Source organism: Vombatus ursinus, unplaced genomic scaffold (assembly GCF_900497805.2).
Source record: "Vombatus ursinus unplaced genomic scaffold, bare-nosed wombat genome assembly UNPS02014812.1, whole genome shotgun sequence".
NCBI lineage: Eukaryota > Metazoa > Chordata > Mammalia > Diprotodontia > Vombatidae > Vombatus > Vombatus ursinus.
In genome coordinates this window covers 104,966,612-104,988,769 of record NW_020954590.1, presented here as the reverse complement: position 1 = coordinate 104,988,769, position 22,158 = coordinate 104,966,612, and the positions used below count along the sequence as shown (strand labels likewise).

Below are 22,158 nucleotides of genomic sequence, written 5' to 3'. Positions count from 1 at the left end.
ATTTCATCATATAAGATTTAGCCTAATTTTCTAGGCTATCAAGATCTTTGTGCATATGTTTTAGCTAGTAAGTTATTGGTAACTTTTGAGAGGGCACCTTGAGCAATGAGGATAGAAGTTAGAATTCCACCAATCAGTAAACATTTATTATGGCCCTACTATGTGCCAGGCACAGTGTTAAACACAGGAATGCAAGGGATTGAGGAGGGAGTGGGTGGTAAATAGAACTAGAAGAAGAGATGAGAGATGAAACTGGCCCAGTGGAAAATGAGGGTCAAGGGAAAAGTCGTTTTTTGTGTTTTGCTTTTTTTTAAATAGGGAAGACCTGTTGTATTGTATGTAGAAAAACCAATCATTCAAGGTCTAGAAAAAATTACTGAAGTGTACATAGAATTTTGTACAAACCTGTCAGACTTAAAGCCTACTTATGGTCTAGAATATACCGGATGGAGATAGAACACTTTGAATTTAGGAATTATGTAAAAGGCTACATAAAAATTCACATTTATGTAACTTTACACTTTACAAAACCTTTTAATACATAGTCTCATTTGCCACTTCCCCTCAAGGAGATAATGCATCTTCTCCATTCCACAGACTGGGAAACTGAAACTAGGGGAAGTTAAGTGACTTGTTTAAGATCCCCACAGCTAGAAAGTGGCATTTAAAACCAGGTCTTCTGACTCCAAATCCCAGTGATTTTTCCACTACACCATTGTTGCTTATATTGCTTGAAAAAGTAAAATGTAGTATTTCAGAATATCCAAGAAAATCTGTATTCCCCTCATATCCAGGACACCCTCCGGCCCCCCCCCAACTTCAAACGTGTACAAAACAGCCTCCCACTGATTTTAAATAAATATCTGTAATAGAAGCGTCATTGCCATTCAGATGGCGACTAACATGGTTCCTTGTAAATCCCTCCATTTAAACAAGACAGACTTGGCGGGAGCCAAATAAATGCACACAGGGTGACTCCCACGGGATCACTGGCCAGCCTTTGCCCCTGTTGCTCCAAGAGCAGGAATTTGGTGTAGGGTTGGTAGGCAGAGAGAGAGGGAAAATAATCCAGTCCGGGTTTTGGTTGCACAGGGACTATTGGGCTGCGAGGAATGGCTAGTGAGGAGGGGAGAGGGGGCGGTGGTGGAAAACACACAACACAAACAGCTCGAGCGGCGCCGGAGAGCGGGGAGCGATAGGCCCGGGAGCCGGCGGCTGGGGCAGGGCCCGGGCGAGGCGCAGCGGCCGGCTCGGGCCGCTTGCATGGAGCCCTCCGAGGCGGACTGCACAGGCTGTGACTCCCCGCGGGCAGCGCCGGAGGCGGCCCACCGCTCGCACACACCCACCGCCGCCGCCTGCAGCCGCGGCTCTGCCCGGCGCTAGGAGAAGCCGGCAGCCCGCCTCCCGCCCGGGCTGGTCCGCCGGGCTCGGGCGGAGGAGAGGTGCCGCCGCCGCCGCCGCTGCAGCCCAGCGCCTTAGCACGGGCACTTGCATGCCTTGGGAGGTGGCCCCAGCGGCCCCTTGTTGCCCCGACCCCCGGCGGGTTGCGCCTCGAGCGACAGCCCGAGCCCGAGGAGGAGGAGGAGGAGGAAGAGGAGGGCGAGGAGGAGGAGGTGGTGGTGACAAACTCTCCCGCTTTGCACTGCGGCCGGGAGCCCCTGCGCCAGGCATGCAGGCTCGGCGTTTAGCCAAGCGCTCCAGCCTGGGGAGCCGCCGGGGGGGCGCAGCGCTGCAGCCGCCGCCGGGCCCGGCGCAGGCGAGGGAGGGCGCCCTGCCCGGGCTGCCGCCGCTGGCCCCGGCCCGGGAGAGCTGGAGGCCGCCTCCGCCGCCTCGCCGAGCTGCAGCCGGAGCCGGAGCCGGAGCCGGGGCCGGGGCCGCCCCCCCTCCCGCTGCCGGCGCAGCCACGGTCCCCGCCCCGGTGCTGCTGCTGCTGGAGGAGGAGGAGGAGGACGGCGAAGAGGAAGGGGGGAGGAGGCGGAGGGGGCGCGGGAGGTTGGAGGGGAAGCCCCGGGGGGGCGCGGAGGAGGAGGGCGACGACGAAGAGGACGACGAGGACGAGGAGGTGGTCGTCGAGGTGGTGGAGGAAGACGAGGAAGAGGACGTAGAGGAGCGCTTCGTGCCCCCCGCGGCCCCGAAGGGCCAGACCCGGGGCTCCCTAAAGGTGCGTCCCGCGCTCCGTGCCCGGGGACTGGGGCGCGGGGGGGGGCACCTGGCCAGGGCGCACTGGAGGATGGCAGTGAGCGGCGGGGCTCGGAGGGGTGTGTCAGCTGGAGCCTCTCCTGCACCTTCCTGGGTCCTGCTTGTGCATGCGAGTGTGTGTGTGTGTGTGTGTGTGGTCCCCTGGAGGGGTGAGCCACTGGGTACGCTACCAGCCCCTCTTTCTCCCCCCCCCCCACAAGCTTCTCAGCTGCAACCGGTTCCCCCTTCCTTGAGGCTTGCCCAGCTTCCCTCTGTGGGCTAGGAGGTGGCACCAGGTGAATGCTCCTTGGGGAGCACGAAGAGGTGTCGTGGAATTTCTCCCACTCAGGGGAAGTGGGAATGTGTGTGTGTCTGTGTGTGTCTGCGTGTGTGTCGGTGCGCGCGCGCGTGTGTGTGTGTGCCATACCCTGGGGTGAGGAGTGCTGTTGTTTTCAATCTCGGGCTGGGTCTGTCAGATATTGAAGGCGAGCAGCAGCAACAGCAGCTCCCCATGTTTATCGGACCAATCGCCTTTCTGCTTAGGACCTGTTGTTGATGCGTCTCTAGTAGTAGGCACTTGTTAGATGGATATTCCTCTGTTCCTATTTCATGGAAAAACAAACGAGCTTTTCTTTCGTATGGGAAGGTTGCTTGCAGTTTTAGAGTTCCCCCTTTTCCCTGCCAGTGTTTAAAAGGACCATAGTTATTTCCGCAAAATTGCTGAATTTTTTAGGTTCAGCCTGAGGACACTAGCAATTTAAAAAGATGAGCCTTTTTTCTAAGTGTATGTTGTTGAAATTTCAGAGTGCCCCGTCAACGCTGAAGCAGAGGCCAGCATTTTAGTTTTTATGTCTTCAGCAGATGATAAGGGGTTTATTTATTACACAACTGACTGTCTAGAGTTTTCAGGCATGGGATTGGATAACACAGCGATTGCATGGATATGTGTTGCCAAGAAGTTTTGAGAGTAGCAGTGGTAAACTGTTGAGCAAGGGATGATTACTTTTCATTATTGCTGGGTTTGTGCGTGTGTGTGAACTTAATAGCTATTAACTTTTGTGGAACAGATGTGTATTGGAGTCTAGGGAATCATGTGAACATGCCTGTTCTTTTAAACTTTCAGCTGAAAAGGTAAAGATTATATTAAGACTATATCTTGAAAGCTGTCAATTAGGACCATTTTTTTTGGACAGCTGCCTTCTTGGGCCCAGACCATGAACAGCATTCTGATTACCCATGTACTCCTAGAAAACTTTTTAGCTAGTGTGATTCTAGGTTCATCTAACTACTTTTAAACTGAGTGCCACAGAACCAGTAACCTTGGGGTGATATATCTCTTGAAGAAGTGTTGCTTATCTTTTTTTTGGGGGAGGGGGATCCTGAAGTATAACAAGTCTATTTTGCCCTTGTCAAAAAATTTAAGCACAATTTAGGTGTCAAGAAGAACAGTGGCAGTTCTGATGTGCTTTGTTTTAAGAAAATTCAAAAAAGAAAATCTAAATTAAAAATAAAATGTATTTTACTAATGTCCTATTTCACTTCATTATTGTATGGAAGTAACCCTAGGTTACCAAAGGCTATGCCAGCAGAGCAAATGGTCTGGAAGATCCAACCAAGCTCAAAAAACTTTAAGTGAAGGCTGGTTGATGAACTGTATGTTAGAGGAATATCAGAAAATTGGACATCAAGTAACAAATTTTTCTGCCACAGCAACTCAGAGAATATTGTCCATTCAAGAGACAGTGGAGTGGAGTGGAAAGACTAGTGGGTTTGGAATCAGAGCTGGATTTAAAGTTACTTGGGCGAGTCACTTATAAGAACAGAGCCACATTTTCTCATCTGTAAAATGGGGATTATATTTGTAGTACTCTCACTGCACAGGGTAAGGAAAGTGCTTTGTAAATCTTAAAGTGCTGTATTATAAATGTGGGTTATTATTATTTTTTCTTCTTCTTCTTCGTCTTCTCCTCCTCCCCCTCCTTCTCCTTCTCTTCTTCCTTTTCCACTACCACCACCACCACCATTACTTCATTTTAGAGAGCTTTTGATCTGCATTGGTAAAGGCAATACCTTCAGTAATAAAGTCAAGGATTTTTGAGCTATAAATATAAAACAAGTAAACTAGGTGGTAGTGATTTGCATTTCAAAGAAGACTCATCACTTTTCAAAAGGATTCACTGCTGGATTCTATTTATTTAAAATATTTATTTTTCTAGAAATTGGTTTGTATACAGCTTTTCAGGAGTACATTTATTGGAAAAAGAGAGGTATACACCTTGTTCATCTTTCATTTACTGACAGGGAATTTTGATACTGTTATCCCCAGTGGTCTACTAATAGAATAGGAAAAAAATTATTTTTGTTATCAGAATATAATATGTACCAAGTCAGTCTCTCACCTGATTAACTTATCTTATTCATTTAAGATGCATATTTGCCTTTTACAGAAAGGATTTGAGTAGCCTTATAAATCAAACATAATGCAAAATAAAATAGGTAGCGCTAAGAACAGAACAGAGATTCTGGTTAGAAAGCTTAAGCAGAGATTCTTAACTTGGGGTCTGAGGCTAGATTTCTTCAGTTCCTATTAACTTATATAGGGGGAAAAATCACCTTTTAAAGTTTTCATTAACTTCTAACTAAAATTTAACTTTTACTTCAATTATTTAAAATCCTCATTCTGAGAAGGGGTTCATTGGCTTTAATCTACTGACAAAGGGGTCCACAACATGAAAAAGATAAAGCACCCGTTATCTAAAGGAAACAGAGGGAATAGGTGCTAATAGACACTTGAGATAAATTATTAGATTGCTACTGTTGGAAAGGGAAGTTCCTTGATAGGCAAGGCAAAAAAGAAATGTTGTATTACGTAGTTTTCATTTTCTGGGAGAGGGGAAAGCAGACACATTATCGTTAAAGACGAGCTTTTATTTTTCTTCTTCGTCTTCTTCTTGAATTAAGCTTGAATGGAATTTTAGTGTGTGGGTCTTTTTTAAGGGCCATTGGGAAGAATAGTGTATCTTCAACTCTTGGTTTATAAAAAGGTATAAAATGTTTAAGGAGATAGAGGACATAAAATTATAACCAGTGAAAGCCTGTCTTGGATGATTGTCTTGGGAGTGGGGTAGGGTGGCTAGTAGGTGGCCCATTGCTTCATTTTATTATGCTCTAAATTAATACAAAAACAGAATTTGGAGAATTTAGATGGGTGGATAGATAACAAGACATTTGTGTGCCATAGACACTGTCTCTTGTGCATAACTATCCATAAATGTGACTTTGCGCATCATGGAGAGTGGAATTTGCTGGCATTAAAATATATGTATGGTTACAAACAGTCATATGATAACATGTCTCTTATTGTGCCTTCCTGTGTACAGCTACCTACCTTAGTACCTCCAGATTTTGTTAAATTAGAAGGGCTGAATGATAGAATTGTTAGTGATGTTCCGCCAATGTGAGTTCCATAGGAAATCTGGATTAGGAATATTGTTTCTTCATTGACCATCTTTCCAAGAGTAGTTAACATGTTGATTAGACTCTCAAATATAAGGTGTGTACAGAGACTGGCAGGTGCTAGATTGAAGTGAATTCATGGCTTAAATTGCCCCCTAGTAGATAGTGGGTAGCACAGTGAAAGTGATAAGCTTTGGATGTGAAGGGTTTGGGGGAGTTGCAGTCCTGTTGTGAAAACTTAATAGCCAGAATTGTATTCTTTGTCCAAAGAGAAGGCCCAGAGGCCTACTTCTTTACAGGCTGGGCAACTGGAGTACCTGCAACTGGAGCTCTTTCCTAAGGAAAGAACTTTGGACTTTTTTATGCATCTGTACTAAATTCCATGCTACACAGAACAGAAGAGTTGACATTAACTTGAAAAGTTCTTAGGGTGAGTGTTACCTGCTAATAATTTTGTTCATAAATGAATCTCATTATGAGCCCATCATGGTGAGCCAGTTGCAAAATGTATTCATGAATAATTAGCTGAATTGACCTGTTAGCTGACCATTCAAATGTTAAATCTCTATTGTCTGTTTATTCTCTTAACAAATATTTATTGACAGTGTAATTTGTGCAGAACACTAATAGATGCTCTGAGGGACACAGAGATGTGTAAAATGTGGTCCTTTCTGTAAATGGGGTTTACAGTTAATAAGGGACAAACCAAATATAAGAATAACTATCAGTATGTGATTACTGACGGAAGCCTTCCCTCAATTCTGGTCCTTTCCCCCAGATATAAATGTTATCTTCTGCCTCAATTTTTCATTTTGTCTTGATGAGAATAACTGACCTTTATAGAAGAACTTTAATGTTTGCAGAGTGATATACATTATCTTTTTTGAGCTCTCTTTTGACCTCTTCAAATTCTACCTCATATTATACTTACCTGGTATAGTCTTCTCCCCGGTAAAATGTAAGATCCTCAAGTTCATGAACTACATTATTTTTCTTCTTTGTGCTCCCAGTACTTTACCTTGCACTTTGCATGGTTTTTTTGGATCTGATCTGTGATTTCATTGTTATAGTAGTTTCCAGTGAGGACACTCCCTCTACCAGTACAGAGTAGCACCTCCTGCAATTTCTAGTCTTGGTTGCCTGGGCCATTGAGAAGGTGATTTGCCCAGGTCTTCCTGAAGAGAAGGCCAGCTCTCTCTATCCATTAGGCCAGGGTGTTTATTACACATAATAGTAGGTGCTTCCTAAATGTTTGTTTAATTGAACTAGAGTGCACTAATAATAGTTAATAATAGCTAGAATTTATATAGCACTTTAACATTTGCAAAGTATTTTACATCTTACTTGACCTAGAAATGGCACAACCAAAATACTGTTGTTTTTATTCATCCTCCATTTTCAAAGAGGACTAATGGCATCATGATGTTGGGGTAAAATAGTTGATGATGAGTGATATCATGACTTTCTAGTGAATTGAATTTAAGCAAGGCAGAGTTGCACAAAGTCATCAGCCTCACTCTTTCTTCCAGTCTCCAGTGGCAGGACCAAAGTCAAGATGTCTGGCAATGGCCTGGGATGCAGGACAAAATACTGTAAGAATTCAGAGAAGGGAGAGAATCACTTATGGCTAGGGTGGTGTTTGAACTAGGACCTAAAGGATGGTTAACATTTTCAGAAATAAAGCTGGGGGCAAAGATAATTTCATTCATTCAGCCAACACTTATTATGTGAAAAGCAATGTTCTAGGTGCTGAGGATAACAAAGACAAATTAATAGCAGTCGCTCTTCTCAAGAAGCTTACTGTCTACTGCAGCCTACACCATGTAAGTAGATAAATTAGTAAATTCAAGATAATCTGAGGAAGGAGAGAAAGCATTAACAACTAGGTGGGTTAGAACAGGCTTCCCATCAGAAGTAACACCTAAGGTAGTAACACCTATGGATTCTGAAAGGCTAGGGTGAAAAGGCAGTGCAATCCAAGCCTGATGTGGAGCCTGATGGAGGAGATGGAAGTGGGAATGTGAGATGCCAAGTTGCAAGGACACCAAGCAGGTCAATATGGATGCGTTGTACATTGTGTGAGTCTTTGCCAAGAAAATCTCAAATGGTGTCATGAAGAGTCAAAAACAACAAAATAGATTTGGGAATCAGATACATAAAGATAATTGAACGTGTGAGAGCTGATGTCATCACTAAGAGAGGGTATATAGAGAGAAGAAAAAGTGCCTAGGCCAGAGTGTTGGGGAACATCTATGATTAAGGGGAAGGGTTTGGATGATAAGGCAACTAAGAAGGAACTATGAGACAGGTTGGAAAATAGCTGGGAGAGAGCCTTGTCATAGAAGATGATGGAAAAGAGTATCTCCAAGAAGTGGGAGGGAGGGTGGGGTCATCAGTGTCAAATGCTACTAAGAGTTCAAGGAAAGAAGAGTGAGAAAAGGTCTTTAGATTTAGCAGTTACGAGATTAGTGATAACCTTAGAAAGGGCAGTGCAATCAAATCTCGGGGCTGGAAGCTGGTTTGCAAAGGGTTGAGAAATATTTGAGAGGTGTGGAAGTAGATGCAATGAGTGTGGTAGACTTATTCCAAGTGGAACAAATGGTATGAACAAATTTATGGAAGTGGGAAGAGATAAGGCATGTTCAGGGAACAGCAAATAGTCCGATCTGATTGGAATATAGGCTGTGTGAAGGATAGTAACAGAAGATAAGATTGGAAATGTAGATTGAGGCCAGTTTCTGAAGGGCTTTGGATTCCAGTGTTGAAAGCCTGTATTTTATTAAGTAGGCAGAGTTACAGAGTAGTAAGGGACCTCAGAGGCTAATTTAATCTAGTCCCCTAAACAAGAATCCCTTCTACATCATGTGCACCAAGTGATCTTCTAGCCTTTGTTTAAAGACTTCAGGGAGAGGGAATCCACTGTCTCCTAAGGTGTCTCAGGCATCTACTTCTGCACTGGGCTTCTGCTAAACTGATCTTCTCCAACACAAGATGAATTTCAGTGTTTCCACAGTTTCCTCACCTGAAATTTCTTTATTTTTTCTTTTTCAAATCCTACCCTCCCTTCAAATCCCAGCTCACTTCCCATTTCCTCTGGGCTGCCTTCCCTGACTACCCAGCTCTCAATGATCTATTCTTCTTCAGAATTTCTACTGTTTGTTGTTTATACAGTTTATTTTGCATTTAGAGATTGCCTGGTATTTGCTAGTTACTCTTGTATGGTAATGATTATTACGTAACAGTGTATAGTGCCTAGTATATAATAAGTGCTTAATAAATGCTTGTTAACTAATAATATGGCTAATGTTTAAGAATTGTAGTATTAAATAACATAATAAATAATATTTCTGCTAAGCTTTGAAGTTTCCAAAGTAATTTCCTCACAACAACTCTGGGAGGTCATATGGGTGTTATGACCTCACTTTACACATAAGGAAACAGGAAGGTCACATGATTTTCAGACTTGACTCAAAATTCTTCAAAACCAGTGTTCTTCCCTCTTCCCTCTACCACATATACATATTTTGTATTTTAGGGTCATTTATTTTTGGACATTTATTTACATTTGTTATATTATACATTATACATATTAAGGACACTTAAGGACATTTATTTTTGTATCAGCAGCTTTAGTTATAACAACAGATGATGTTTATATGGTGCCTTAAGGCTTACAAAACCCTTTACATGTATTATCTTTATTTCATCCTTGGAATAATCCTGTGATCTAGTTGTTGATATAGTGGTTCCAGGAACCTAATATTCAAAGAGTTGGTAAATGACTTGCTTATGATCATACAGCTATTAAGTATTAGAGAAAATGTTCAAATCCTTATCTTTTCGTGTTATAAGTCCTAAACTTTTTTTTTTAATTTAATTTTTTTAAGGCATTAGGGGTTAAGTGACTTGCCCAGGGTCACACAGCTAGTAAGTGTCAAGTGTTTGGTCTGAGGCCGGATTTGAACTCAGGCCCTCCTGACTTCAGGGCTGGTGCTCTATCTACTGCGCCACCTAGCTGCCCCAAGTCCTAAACTTTTTATAACACCAATATACTGTTTTTGTAGGATGTTGGGGAAGAGATGAAGGTAGGATATAAGAGAGTTGAGGAAAGTTCCAGTTTCCAAATACTCCTAGAAAGGCGAAACAGAAAAACTATGTCTGTGAGATCATAATTTTCTGCATCTAGCCAGAATCCAGATGAGTTCACCAGTTAACTCATAAGGTAGTGTCATCCGTTGGAGATCTTTGGACTGGGAATCAAGAGATATGAGTTCTAGTTTCATCTTCAGTAGCCAGTTAGTAGCCATGTGAACTTTGTGAGCAATTTTTGTGAGCAAGCCATGTGAGCAAATTACCTACCATCTCTGAGCCTCACTTTCTCTTTCTATAAAATAAAGAGGATGGATTTGATAATTTCCAAGGTATACTCTAGCTCAAATTTCTGAGCTCTTTCTAGACTAGGTATTAGGTATCTGATCTTAATCCTTGTATTTACTTCTCTTCTTCCTTTTCCCTTTCTTTGGTTTTCATTCTATTGAACCAGCTAGAAATTGCTAACTCAGAAATAGTTTTTCTGTTTTCACTTTCCAGGGATATTTGGAAACTGAAACTTTCCTCAAGTCTCTTTCATGCTATCTTCATTTGTCCCCAAACCTCCTATACTTGGTTCCATTCCTGGCTCCACTCACCAGTCCTGGGCCTCATCCTTATCATTGAAGTCACCTCTTTGGACCCTCCTATTTCTGGTGTCTTCCTCCCACCTATAATTCTGGGTTCTCAGCCTTCTTGGGAGAAGAGGTTACCATGGTAGGACCCTGTCTGACTAAGTTCTTGGCTTATTTTTTCCTGTCCCTTCAAATCAATTCAGAGGAACCCTGGGTTTCAATTCCCCATTATGGCTAACCCTTAGCCCCAGTTGCCCCTGCCCAAGCTTCCTGACAATGGGGAGTCATTGTAAGATTTTAAGCTGGACTTTTGGAATTGTCTTTATGTGTATTTAGGAATTTACCCCCTATGGAATTATAGCTATGAAAGATAGTTGATCTATTTATTTTCTATTTTGCTTTTATAATATGACTTTTAATATTCATATCACATATCCATTTTGAATTTATTGTGATATTTGATGTATTATATTGATGAAAACTTAATTTCTCTGAGACTGTTCTGACAATTTTTGTTAAATAAGGATTTATCAAGCAGTTTTTAGTTAAATTAAAAAAATTTGTCTAAAAAAATTAAAAATAAATAAAAAATAAAAACACACCAGAAAAAAAAAGAAAAGAAAATGCCTGGAGAACAAGGAAAAAAAAAAGATTTTAAGCTGAAGAATAGAAAGATTGATGTGGTGTCTCTGTATGTAATGATTGGAGTGAATATTGAAGGCAAGGAGACCAATTAACAAGTTTCTAACCATGAGGTTAAAGACCTGACCTAGTAAAAGATTTGTGGTAAAAGATAGGAAAGGACATGCTTCCAGTTGCTCTTTTTGGTAGTAACTAGTCAGTACGTTTCAGCTGCGTTTTATGGTCATAAAAGAGAATGCTGTTCTTTCTATTTGCTATAGCAGGAAGATATGCATAAAAATCATCTAACAGCAAGTCATGTAGCTAAAGTTAAAAGAGTTGGTGCTAGGACATGTCCATGTGTGATACCACTTGAAATGGAAATGACATCCATTATGACACTATTACTGCGTACTCTAACTTATTATTGTTTAGTTGTGTCTGACTTTTTGTGACCCCTTTTTTTGGGGGGGTTTCTTGGCAGAGAGATATTGGAGTGGTTTGCCATTTCCTTTTCCAGCTCTTTTTACAGATGAGGAAACTGAAGCAAACATGGTTAAGTGACTAGGGTCACATACCTAGTAAGTGTCTGAGGCCAGACTTGAACTCTTGAGTTTTTCTGATTCCAAGCCCAGTGCTCTATTCACTTTGCCACCTAGCTGCTCTAATTTTTAGCAGTAGTGTTTTGAAATGGACATGAAAGGACCTCACCTTTATCCTGTTTGTGTTAGCTTGCCCCAGCCTAATCAAAGGCTGCTGATGGACTGATGAACACTGCCTTTTGTCTTAAGTTGCTTTTAATTATTTTCTGAATGAATGTAACACAATTTAAGGATTAGCAGTAGTTGAATAATTTTGTCTATGCTTGAATATATCTTGATGCTTATTATGCAAGATATCTTGAGAAATAGTCTTAAAGTTAGCAGAAAGCTGGCATGTTGCATATTGATGTTTTGTTTTTACATCATGCTTTTTCATCATGTATTTGTCTTTTTTTACAGTATTTTGTTACCATTTTTTTTACAGTACCTTAATTTTTAATGTATTTCTAATTCTCTTAGTCCCTCCCTAGGGATCTATACCTTCTAACTTAAAAAAAAAAGAGAGGAAAGGCAGTTCATCAGAACTGAAACAACAAGCTAAGTAACTAAGTCTGGTAGTTTATGTAATACTGAATGAATATCTTAAAAACCTGTTTAGAAATGTGAGACAGTCTTGGATCTGGAGGAGCTCACATTTGAATAGGGGAAGATAGCCACTTAGAGGAGGTTTTACTTTCAGGGCAGATGAAAAAGCCCAGTCCTTGAGGCACAGCATCAATGCTGATGATAATGCATATTCTTTACTATCTTTAACCTCTCAGCAAAGAAAGGGAAGAGATTTTTTTTCTCTAAGGCTCAAGCATTGTCGTTATTCCTGTGTTCATTTTCATTGTTTTTTTTTCTTTTTTCTGTTTACTTTATTTTCTATTTCTATTTAATCATCGTGTATAATGTTTTCTTGATTCTGCTTACTTAAGTATACATCAATTCACATAAACCTTCCTATTCTTCTTTGAATTTTTCATATTTCTTATGGCATAGTACTGCGTCAAAGCAATCACATATCACAGTTTGTTAAACCATTCCCCCATTGATGGATATCCATTTTATTTCCAGTTTTTGCTGTCTCTCACACACACACACACACACACACACACACACACACACACAATACTGCTATGAATGTTTTACGTATATATATGTGTATTTGATTCTGTCTTTGACTCTGGCATAGCATTTGGAAGGAATGTCTCACAAATTGATCAGGCAGTAATTTGGTGTTAAGAATCACTCTATGATAATAACACACACTTACATGGCACTTTAAGGTTTAACTAAGTGCTTTTCTTATAACAGTCTTGTGAATTTTGTTGTGTCAAGAGTGTGAACCTCATTTTAGGATGAGGAGCCTCAGACTCAGAGATAAGTAATTTACCCATGGTCTTAAGGCTTAAAGAGGTCACATAATTCACAAGTGTTTGAGAGAGACTCAGGTTGACCAGATTTAGAGCTGCAAAGGACATTAGAACTCAACTCAAACCAAGATCTTCTCACCCTTAGGCTTCCTTCATTATACCAAGCTGCCTTGCTGTTATACCTTCTGTTATCAAGTACAATTCTATATAAAGTGGGTGTGAATTTTGTGTCACATTTAGGGCACTTAATAACTTTAGTAATTACATTTTATTACTATCAGAAGATTTAAATGATTCATGAATGAGGTATTCCTTTGAGGACCATCTTGTAGGGAAACTTGACCATCTTTTCATAAGAGAATATGTTTACAATGCAACTAGGTTGCCTAGTTCTATATTAGTCTTGTTGTACGTGATATTTCTAAGAGGGTTTGTGTGCCCACTGCTACCCTTCTTTTCCTTGTGTTCTCTTTTCAAAAGAAGACTGGATTAAAGTGCGAGAAACTCTCACTCAGTGTTGGTGGGAAGTTGGTACTGATTAGTAAAGAGGATGAATTTTTAAAAAATGCCTTTTTTGTTACTTCTGGATATATACAGTGACACACACTTGTAGCTCACAGCTTGTGTTATCTTTCAAGTGTGCCCTAGTGAATCTATAAAGATAATTTGAAACGAGCATATTCATTGATCATATATGTGTAAATCAGATGATCTGTTATCCTAAATAGGTTAAAGACTGCACAGTAATCAAGAATTTGCTTGGCAAATTCTTTCTGTGTGCCTCCCTCCTCCCCCCATAATGTAAAGATAAGAATTCTGAAATACACTTCCATACTTCCAAAAAAGCTGTGATTATAGTTTGTAATCTCTCTGTGCCTTAATAGATGGCCTTCATGAGTTTTTGTGGACTAAAAATTAGCCACCTGGTAGCCAGTCTCCTGGTAGTGAGCCTTTCTTAATTTACCTAGTCTGGACCCCAGATAACAGATACATAGTCTGTTGTCATATGGAATCATTGGCTTCTGGTTGCTCCATTCTAATTTTCAGGCAGTTTGTTATTTGGGGAAGGTTTTGTACCTTTTGTGACAAGCTGTTAGTTCCCTTTCCAATTCTTTCTTCCGTGGTTTTCATTTCTTTTTCAGTTTTTTCTCTCTGTCATTTCATTTATAAAAACCTTTTTAACTTAAAAACAAAATGACTTCTTGCTTTATCTCTTCTAGGAATTCTCATTGGGATTTTGCCAAAGTTGTATTTTTCTTTGAGGCTTTGCTTGTAATTATTTTGAAGTCATTCTCTTTTCCTGGGTTTGTGACCTGAGCATTCCTGCCACCATAATAGTTTTGTGTGTGTGTGTGTGTGGGGGGGGGGGGATTCTTTTTTGTTTGTTTCTTTGTTTTCTCATTCTTCCATACTTCCATGTGACTTTAGATTTGATGTTATGAACAGGTTCAGCACACTTCTGGGGAGAATGTGTGAGCTACACTTTTGTCCTTTTGACTTCTTCTGCTGCTGACTTGGGTACTGAGACTCATTTTGTGTTATTCCAGGATGTCAGAGACAAGTCAGGCTTTCAGTGCTCCCATTGTGGTTTGATCCAGGGTAAAGTCTTCTTGCTACCCTCAAATTCCTGATTTGTGTTTGGGTCTGAGCAGTATGAGACTGTTGCTAGACTCAGTCCCAATCAGTCATCTGGAAAGCTCTGCTGGTTCAGAGTGACACAACTATAGGCTCTCCTTTTTCTGGGATTCCTGGCTTGGTTATTTCTCTGCAGGCTTCACATTGGGCTAGAAGCTGGAATTGAGATATCACTTTACTTCTGGAATCTGAGACACACCACTGCTACTTGCTTCTGAATTTATTCCTAGTTCCTGCAACCACTTCTTACCCTGGAATACCACCCTTGGGGAATCAAGGCATCTCCTTAGGCCACCCTGCATCTGTGACCTCGAGCTTGGCTGTAAGCAACAAAGCTGACTGTTGACACCCGTTTCCATTGTGGTGCCCTGAGATAAGCCTCAGTGTGCCTTTGTATAGGACTGGGACCTCCTCTTACCCTTGTAAAGCCTCTCCCTTGCGCTAAAATGCTTCAAGTGGTGCTGTCCTGGTCAGAACCCTTCTTTGGTGTCTGTAGACCTCCCTGTCTGTTTTCCCTATGCAAAACTGGGTTGGAAAATGACTCAATATGACTTTGTCTTGGATTTCTCTATTGGCATTTGCTCTGGTGCATTTTCTAGATCTGTTTGGAAGAGAGGTGGGTTTTTTTGGGGGGTGGGTAGAGGACAGGGGGCAGATTAGGTGTACTTCTGCTACTCTGCCATCTTGGCTCTGCCCTGCATTTAGCAGAAACATAGTCTGTAGGTAGGCCTCTGCTCAAAATCTTTCTAGTTTAATGGACTCTGCCAGATTCTGCAGTAACTATTACAGGATTTGAGAGCACAGGGTAACCTTTTCATCAAGCCATGAAAGTGTATATTGCATTTATTTTTCAGTGTTTTATACAATCCTTTTTCACATCATAGGCGTGTTAATGCCATGCCTATGAACTTTGATAAAAACCATTCAGCTTCTAACCAACCTCCCCTTAACCCCTTCTCCTCAGTCAGTCAGTCCAGACAGTTTATCAAAGCTCCCTTTACTCATATTTACATACACCTCAACTCATATATACTCATATAAACATACTCATCTAGACATTTCAACTAATTTTCTTATCTAAAATCTGTTTGTCTTAATTTTCCTCTTGATTTCCAGTCTTGTCAACTCAGGTTGAAAGGTGTCCCAAAACCTATTTCAGAACTTGTAGCAGCAGGGTCATATCACTGGCTTCCTAGCTATTTAACTCATTTGACAATTCAGTAAAAGACAGTTGACATTTAAAGGATACATCAATACCTTAAGGATTTGTGATATTTTCAGTGTGGGTTCTCTGTTCCTTGGCCCTCTGTGACCTTGCCTAGTAGCTGGTCTTCACGAATTACAGTGGCTAATAAATTCACCAGCCTGCTGCTAGCAGTGGTGATGAGCCTCTCCAAATCTAGTTAGTTTTGTCCTCAGGCAACAGACATGCTTTGTGTTACTGGGTCCATACCTGAACTGTTTCCAGCTTGGGTAGGGCCTGCCAGAGCTTGTGTTCTTCTGGCGTAACCTTCAGAAAGTCACTGTCACCTTAATATAAGGATGAGGCATTAGAGGAGGGTATTGAAAAGATATCTATCCTCCCTGAAGTCCTACTCCCATGCCTCATCTTGGCATGGAGGTGGCCCAGGGTTCCTTGAAGGTTATGCCAAAGGAGGACAACATTTGGCAGATTCTCCCATGCTGGAAGGACTTTGAGGGGTCATGGCAATAGACTATGTCTGTTTTATGGGAACTAAGTATAGAGACACTCATCACCAGTAGGCTGGCCGCTTGGGGATGACTACTTTGGCCACAACAACGCACAGAGCAAAAGAAATACATAAAATGGCCCTCAATTTTATGTGGCCCCCTTGGGCTTCTGCAGGACAAACAGGGGCAGAAAGTGCTAAGAATCAGTTTTTAGGTCAACTATAAATGCTCATACTTTAAAGATGAGACAAATGTGTATTTTTTTACATAGTTGTTTGCATATTGTTCGCTTTGTCTGTTAGATTGTGAACTTCTTGAAGGCACAGACTATTTTTAACCTCTCATATCTCCAGTGCTTAACAGTGCCTGGTACATAGTAGGTGCTTAAGAATTGTTGACTTGATCCAATGCTCAGAAAGTGAATCTGCTACTGGAAAATCTGAGTATATCTGTTACACCATCACTGCTAATGAAACCAGAAAAAGAAGGAAGTTGCAGCTAAATAAAAGGATTCTTTCATTCAACAAGTATTTATTAAACACAATATGCCAGACATTGTGCTAGATATTGGGGATATAAAAAGGTCCAAAATATATTGGGTATCCCAAAAGTTTTAGTATAGTTTTAAGCTATTAAAGTTTAGGCATGGGGGACATGTGCAAAGATGTAGAGATGGGACATGGAGTATGGTACTGTATCATTTAAAAAAATTGATCCTAGTTACAGTTAATTGATTTTGGCCCTGTAGCTACCTAAGTCATAGTTCATTAATTCAGTTGAGTTAAGTTTAGAAATTAGGTTCTCTAGCTAATCACTGTTCTATTCTTTCCTGAGGGAAATCTGCTATCCTTCGGGGATGAGGGGAGACATCAGGGAGTCTGGTCTAGTATCTTTATACTACTAAACTATCCTTCAGAGATAGCTGGTTTGCTATCCAAAGAAGTTTGGCTCATTGTCTTTCACTTTGTAGGTAGATTCAAACAATGAATATTTCTTAGTCACAAGAGGGAAGGAGGGGGTTGTTGTCAGCTTTTCATTCTCAATTTCCTACCAATCATATTGTCCCTTCTGCCTCAGCTGTGTAACCAATCATATTGATTTTGCCATTGAGTATTTTAATCAATCATAAATTGTTCCCTGCCTACAAAGTCCTGTTTTTAAAATCTTTTGTACTCCTTCAAACTATAAAAGGGAGCTGTCCCCCTCATTTGAGGTCTTAGCTTTGTTGAGGAAGCTGAGATCTTATTTACTGGTAAATTCTTGCTGTACTAATAAATTGTTCATGCTTGGAACTTTGTGCCTCAGTTTACCTTAATTTTAATGGTTACAGTACATTAGTGACAACATTTAGGCCAGTTTGTCAGGTGTATGTGAGAGGGATTGTGAAAGGTACTAAATGACAAACAATAGAGTTTGTATCTTATCCTATGGGTAAGAAGGAGCCACTGGAAATTCTTGAACAGAGCAGTGAAGTAGTCCTAGTTGTACTTTAAGAAAATTAAGTTAGCAGCTATATGGAAAATGGATTGGAGAGGGGAGACTTGATACATTGAAGCCAATTTGAGGCTTTTTCAGGCAGGTGGTAATGAGGACCTGAACCAGGGTAGTACCCATGGGAATAGGGAGAGGGGACAGATATGAGATAATGTGGAATCAACAAGACTTTGCAACTGATCGAGATGTGAAGGGCAAATGAGAGGGAAGAGATGTGGAAACCTCCAGTGTTGTAAACTTGAGTGATTAGGATGGTGGTACCTGCAATAGAATTAGGAAGGTTAGGAATAGGGGGATTAAATCTGTTTTGGACACGTTGCATTTGAGATGCTTATGGTATATCTCGTGTTCAGGGGGCTTAGAGCTGAGTGTGTACATCTGAGAGTCATCTTCCTGAAGAATTTAACTAAACCCATTGTAATAAGGATAATAATAATAACTAACATTTATATAGTGCTTACTATGTGCCAGGCACTGTGCTAAGTGCTTTAGGAATATCTCATTTGATGCCAACAATCCTGGGAAGTAGGTGCTGTTATTACCCCCATTTTCCAGAAGAAGAAACTAAGGCAAACAGAAGTTAAGTGACTTGGCCAGGGTCACACAGCTAGCAAGCTAAGGCTAGACTTGAACTCAGGTCATTCAGGTCCAGCACTCTATGTACCACCTAGCTGCATTGTAGGTAATGAGTCTCAGATAATAGAGAATGAAGAGAAGGGTCAGAGCCCTTGGATACATCCAGGAATAGGTAGAGGGCAATCAATGATGATCCAATGAAGGATACGGTGAAATAGTGGCCAAACAGGAGAACTAGGACAGAGCAGTGTCACTGAAATCCAGCAAGAAGAGAGTGTCCAGAATCAACAGTATTAAATGTTTCAGAGAGCTCCCAAATGACGAGAGTTGAGAAAAAAGGCCATTGGATTTGGCATTTAACATCATTGATAACCTTGGATAGAATAGTTTTAGTTGGCTGATGATGTCTGAAGGTAGATTATAAGGGTTTGAGAAATTAGTGGAAGATGAGAAATTGGAGGCGAAGCTTATAGAGAGGATTTTTTTAAAAAATCAATTTAGATTTGAAAGAGAGAAGAGATATAGGATATTAGTCTGAGAGGAAGGAAAAGTCAAGTGAAAATTTTTCAAGGCTGGAGAGAGCATAAGGAGAGCTTGAAAACTAGGTAAGAGAGGGGGTGATTTATGGAAGAAACAGAAAAGACAGGATGGTATTCCAGTAGAATGAAAGCTTCTTGAGGCAGAGACTATTTTTGTATCCTTCAATCCTATCAATTATTCTTTATATATTATATATATATTCCTATATAATTATTCCTTACATATTATAATAATTCCTGCCACATAGGGGCTTAATGCTTGTTGATTACTTGATTAAGGGGATCCAGGCAGCAAGTTGACAGGCTTGACTTGGCATAGTGAAGGCAGGGAAATATAGAATAACTGAAAACTGAAATGAGGAGAGAGAGTAGCTTTAGGAGGGGTGAGGAAGAGGAGGTTATGGTCAGATGACAAATTTCAGTTTTAGATAGTGAAGCTTGAATATTGAGGGTGATGATGAGATCAAAGTATGCCTATCATTGTTTGTGCCTGCAGTAAAGTAAAGGCACAAATCATTGGAGATGATGCGGTTGATGAACCATGAGGCAAGAATAATACTGGTGGGGACATTGACATCAAATTAAAATCTCTAAAAACAGTTGGAGAGGAAGACTGTGAGCCAGGTTTCAAAGTCCTTGAGAAAGGAGGAGAATGACCTGGAGGCTAGTTAAAAATCTAGATGGCAGTGAACCTCAAAAAGCAGTTGCTGAAAGAGGACACATTAGTTCTTCTTGGAGAGATAAGTGATGGAGTTGATTTTATTTCATATTCAGAAGCAAAAAGAAACATAATTTCATGGGATTTTTGGTCATCTTCTACTGTAGTGCTCATGGTAAGAATTTGCAGAAAGGTCAGCATGAAAATGATTGCAGTCTATGTGCCAACCTCAGCTTTAGAAAATGAAGAGGTAAAAAATTCTTTGAAGAAGTTGAGGAGACCTTTCATGTTAAATCAATATATATTTTACTTCTCAGTGACTCCAATTGCAGAGGTGGGCATAGGTGAGACCAGTGAAAACTATCTTGGAAAATATGATAATGTGATTGACAAATAAGGACTGAGAAAATTTGAAGACTTGTAGACCGCACAAAAGCTTTACCATTATACATTATAAATATTTTCTTTGAGAATGAAATAGTATCACAGAAAAATGAAACACTGTATTTAGATAGATAAGAGATGAAGGGAACACACATTTATTAAACACCTGTTATGTGCGGGACACTGTGCTATTTTACAAATATTATTTCTCTTGATCCTCAACACATTTATCAAGCATCTACTATGTGCCAGGCACTGTGATGTTTTATAAATATTATCTCATTTGATCCTCACAACCACCTTGGGAGATAGGTACTGTTATTATGTATATTTTGCAGATGAGGAAACTGAGGTAGGCAGCCATAAGTGACTTAGCCTGAAGTCAGTCTTTCAGTTGTGTCTGACTCTTTATGAGCCCACTGAAGGTTTTCTTGGCAAAGATACTAGAGTGGTTTGCCATTTCCTTCTCTAGCTCAGTACAGATGAAGAAACTCAGGCAAACAGGATTACGTGACTTGCTCAGGGTCACACAGCTAGTAAGTGTCTGAGGCTGGATTTTAATTCAGATCTTGATTCCAGGCCCAGAACTCTATCTACCCCTCCACTAAGCTGAGTCATTTACTAAATGGAATTAATTCCTGAACTGGCTTATAAAGTAAGACTACTGACATGTTAGATCAGAGATCAAAATGAGTACAATCCTAGAAGAATAAAAATGAGGAAAGACAGGACATGCAATTAAAACAACTTCAACTTGACTTTATAAGTTATTGATGTAAAGAAATTGAAAATGGTTGGAGGAAAGGACACTGGCACCAACTACTGTATAATAATTTTACGTAAGTTTAAACAATGTAAATCATTTGTCACAACCAGCAGACTTATGAGATCCTTAAAAGCATCTTGGTAAGCAAATGTTTGGTTTAATTGCTGAGTGGAGAGAGTTGGCAGCCAAGGCCAAAATCAGTTTAGAATATGATTTCACTAGTAAAATCTTATGGAGAAGAAGAATGGAAGATTATGAGCAGTGTCACCTCATAAAACATTGAGAAGTAGTGGAGGGGAAACAGAGATGAAAGATGGAAAATATCTGCAAATATCTTCTCTATCAAGGATAGTGGAGCTACCATATTTGTACTTTAGGATCCCAGAAATGCTTCTATAGGAAATGAAATGGCACTGAAGCAAAGAGAGAAAGGTACCCAACGTAGACTAAGTAAATATAGAGGAAGCATATGCTGGAGGTGACAGTGCTCAGGGCCTTGAGGGATCAGTTCTCCAGTTAGCTGAAAGAGGGAGAAGATGCCAGACGAGTGGAAAAAAAATCTTAGACCACTCTATTGCCCAAAAAAGACAACTGAGCAAGCAGTAGTAATACTGACCCATGTGCTTACTTTTCATCTATTCAAAGTTTTTATGATAGTAATTTATGTACAAATTGGGGGCACCTTTTGAGGAGGGCATTAGAAAGAACCAATAGAATTTCATAAGTGATATTCCACAGTAAACTATATCTTTAATATCACATAGTTAAAAGAAAGATGTAGACATACAAGATTCCACTGTTTATTTTTTGTTGACCATAAAATTTTTGTTTCAATACAGCAAAATGCCAATGTAAAAGCTTTCCAACAAGGTGTCTCCCATGTGTATTGTCAACTTTGGATGATTCTTCCAAAAAGCTAACAGACTGAATCTTTTTATTGACCCTGTAGGATCATTAATTTCAGATGAGACATAAATACGGCAACATATACTTGCCAAAGTTGTTTGCTACTGTCATGGAAGAGATCGAGAACAGGAGCCAAGTTGAAGACAAATTTTGTACGAAGTCCTATAATTGCTTTTGTTTGTAAATTACATGCTTATTGAATACAGTCCTGGGACACTGCAGAGCCTCCTAAATGAGACTTATAATCACTTAAAAGAATTTGGCCTAACTATCCACCCAGAAAGAGACAAGTGGATGAAAAATGTCTATTGTCCAGTCTGTGATATGCAATTAGATGAACAACAGATAGAGTATATTCATCAGTACATAAAGCATACACATACACAAGTGTGTGTGTATACATATATACGTGTATGCACACATGCCTATATAGTTACATATGTTATGTTATATTATGTGTTATACATTGTATCATTATATATTACTTGTGTCTATATTTATGTACATCTTATACAGATGCCACAAATGGTCACTGAGTTGGGTTTAGGATTGAATAGAAAGCAGACAAGAGGATAGATTTCCTTTTGTTAACTACAGAGTTCTTCTAATCACTTCAGACTTCTTCCTGAAAC

General features: G+C 40.2%; 1 protein-coding gene across 1 annotated transcript in view; it reads left to right on the top strand.

The window, feature by feature from the left end:
* Positions 1-1,492: 1,492 nt before the first annotated feature.
* The window catches only part of LOC114054282 (zinc finger protein 704), a 334,268-nt gene continuing 313,602 nt past the window's right edge, over positions 1,493-22,158 (top strand). The window contains exon 1 of the mRNA XM_027877476.1: positions 1,493-2,161. Within this exon, the coding sequence (XP_027733277.1) occupies positions 1,493-2,161 (669 nt within the window). The remainder of the gene's footprint in view (positions 2,162-22,158) is intronic.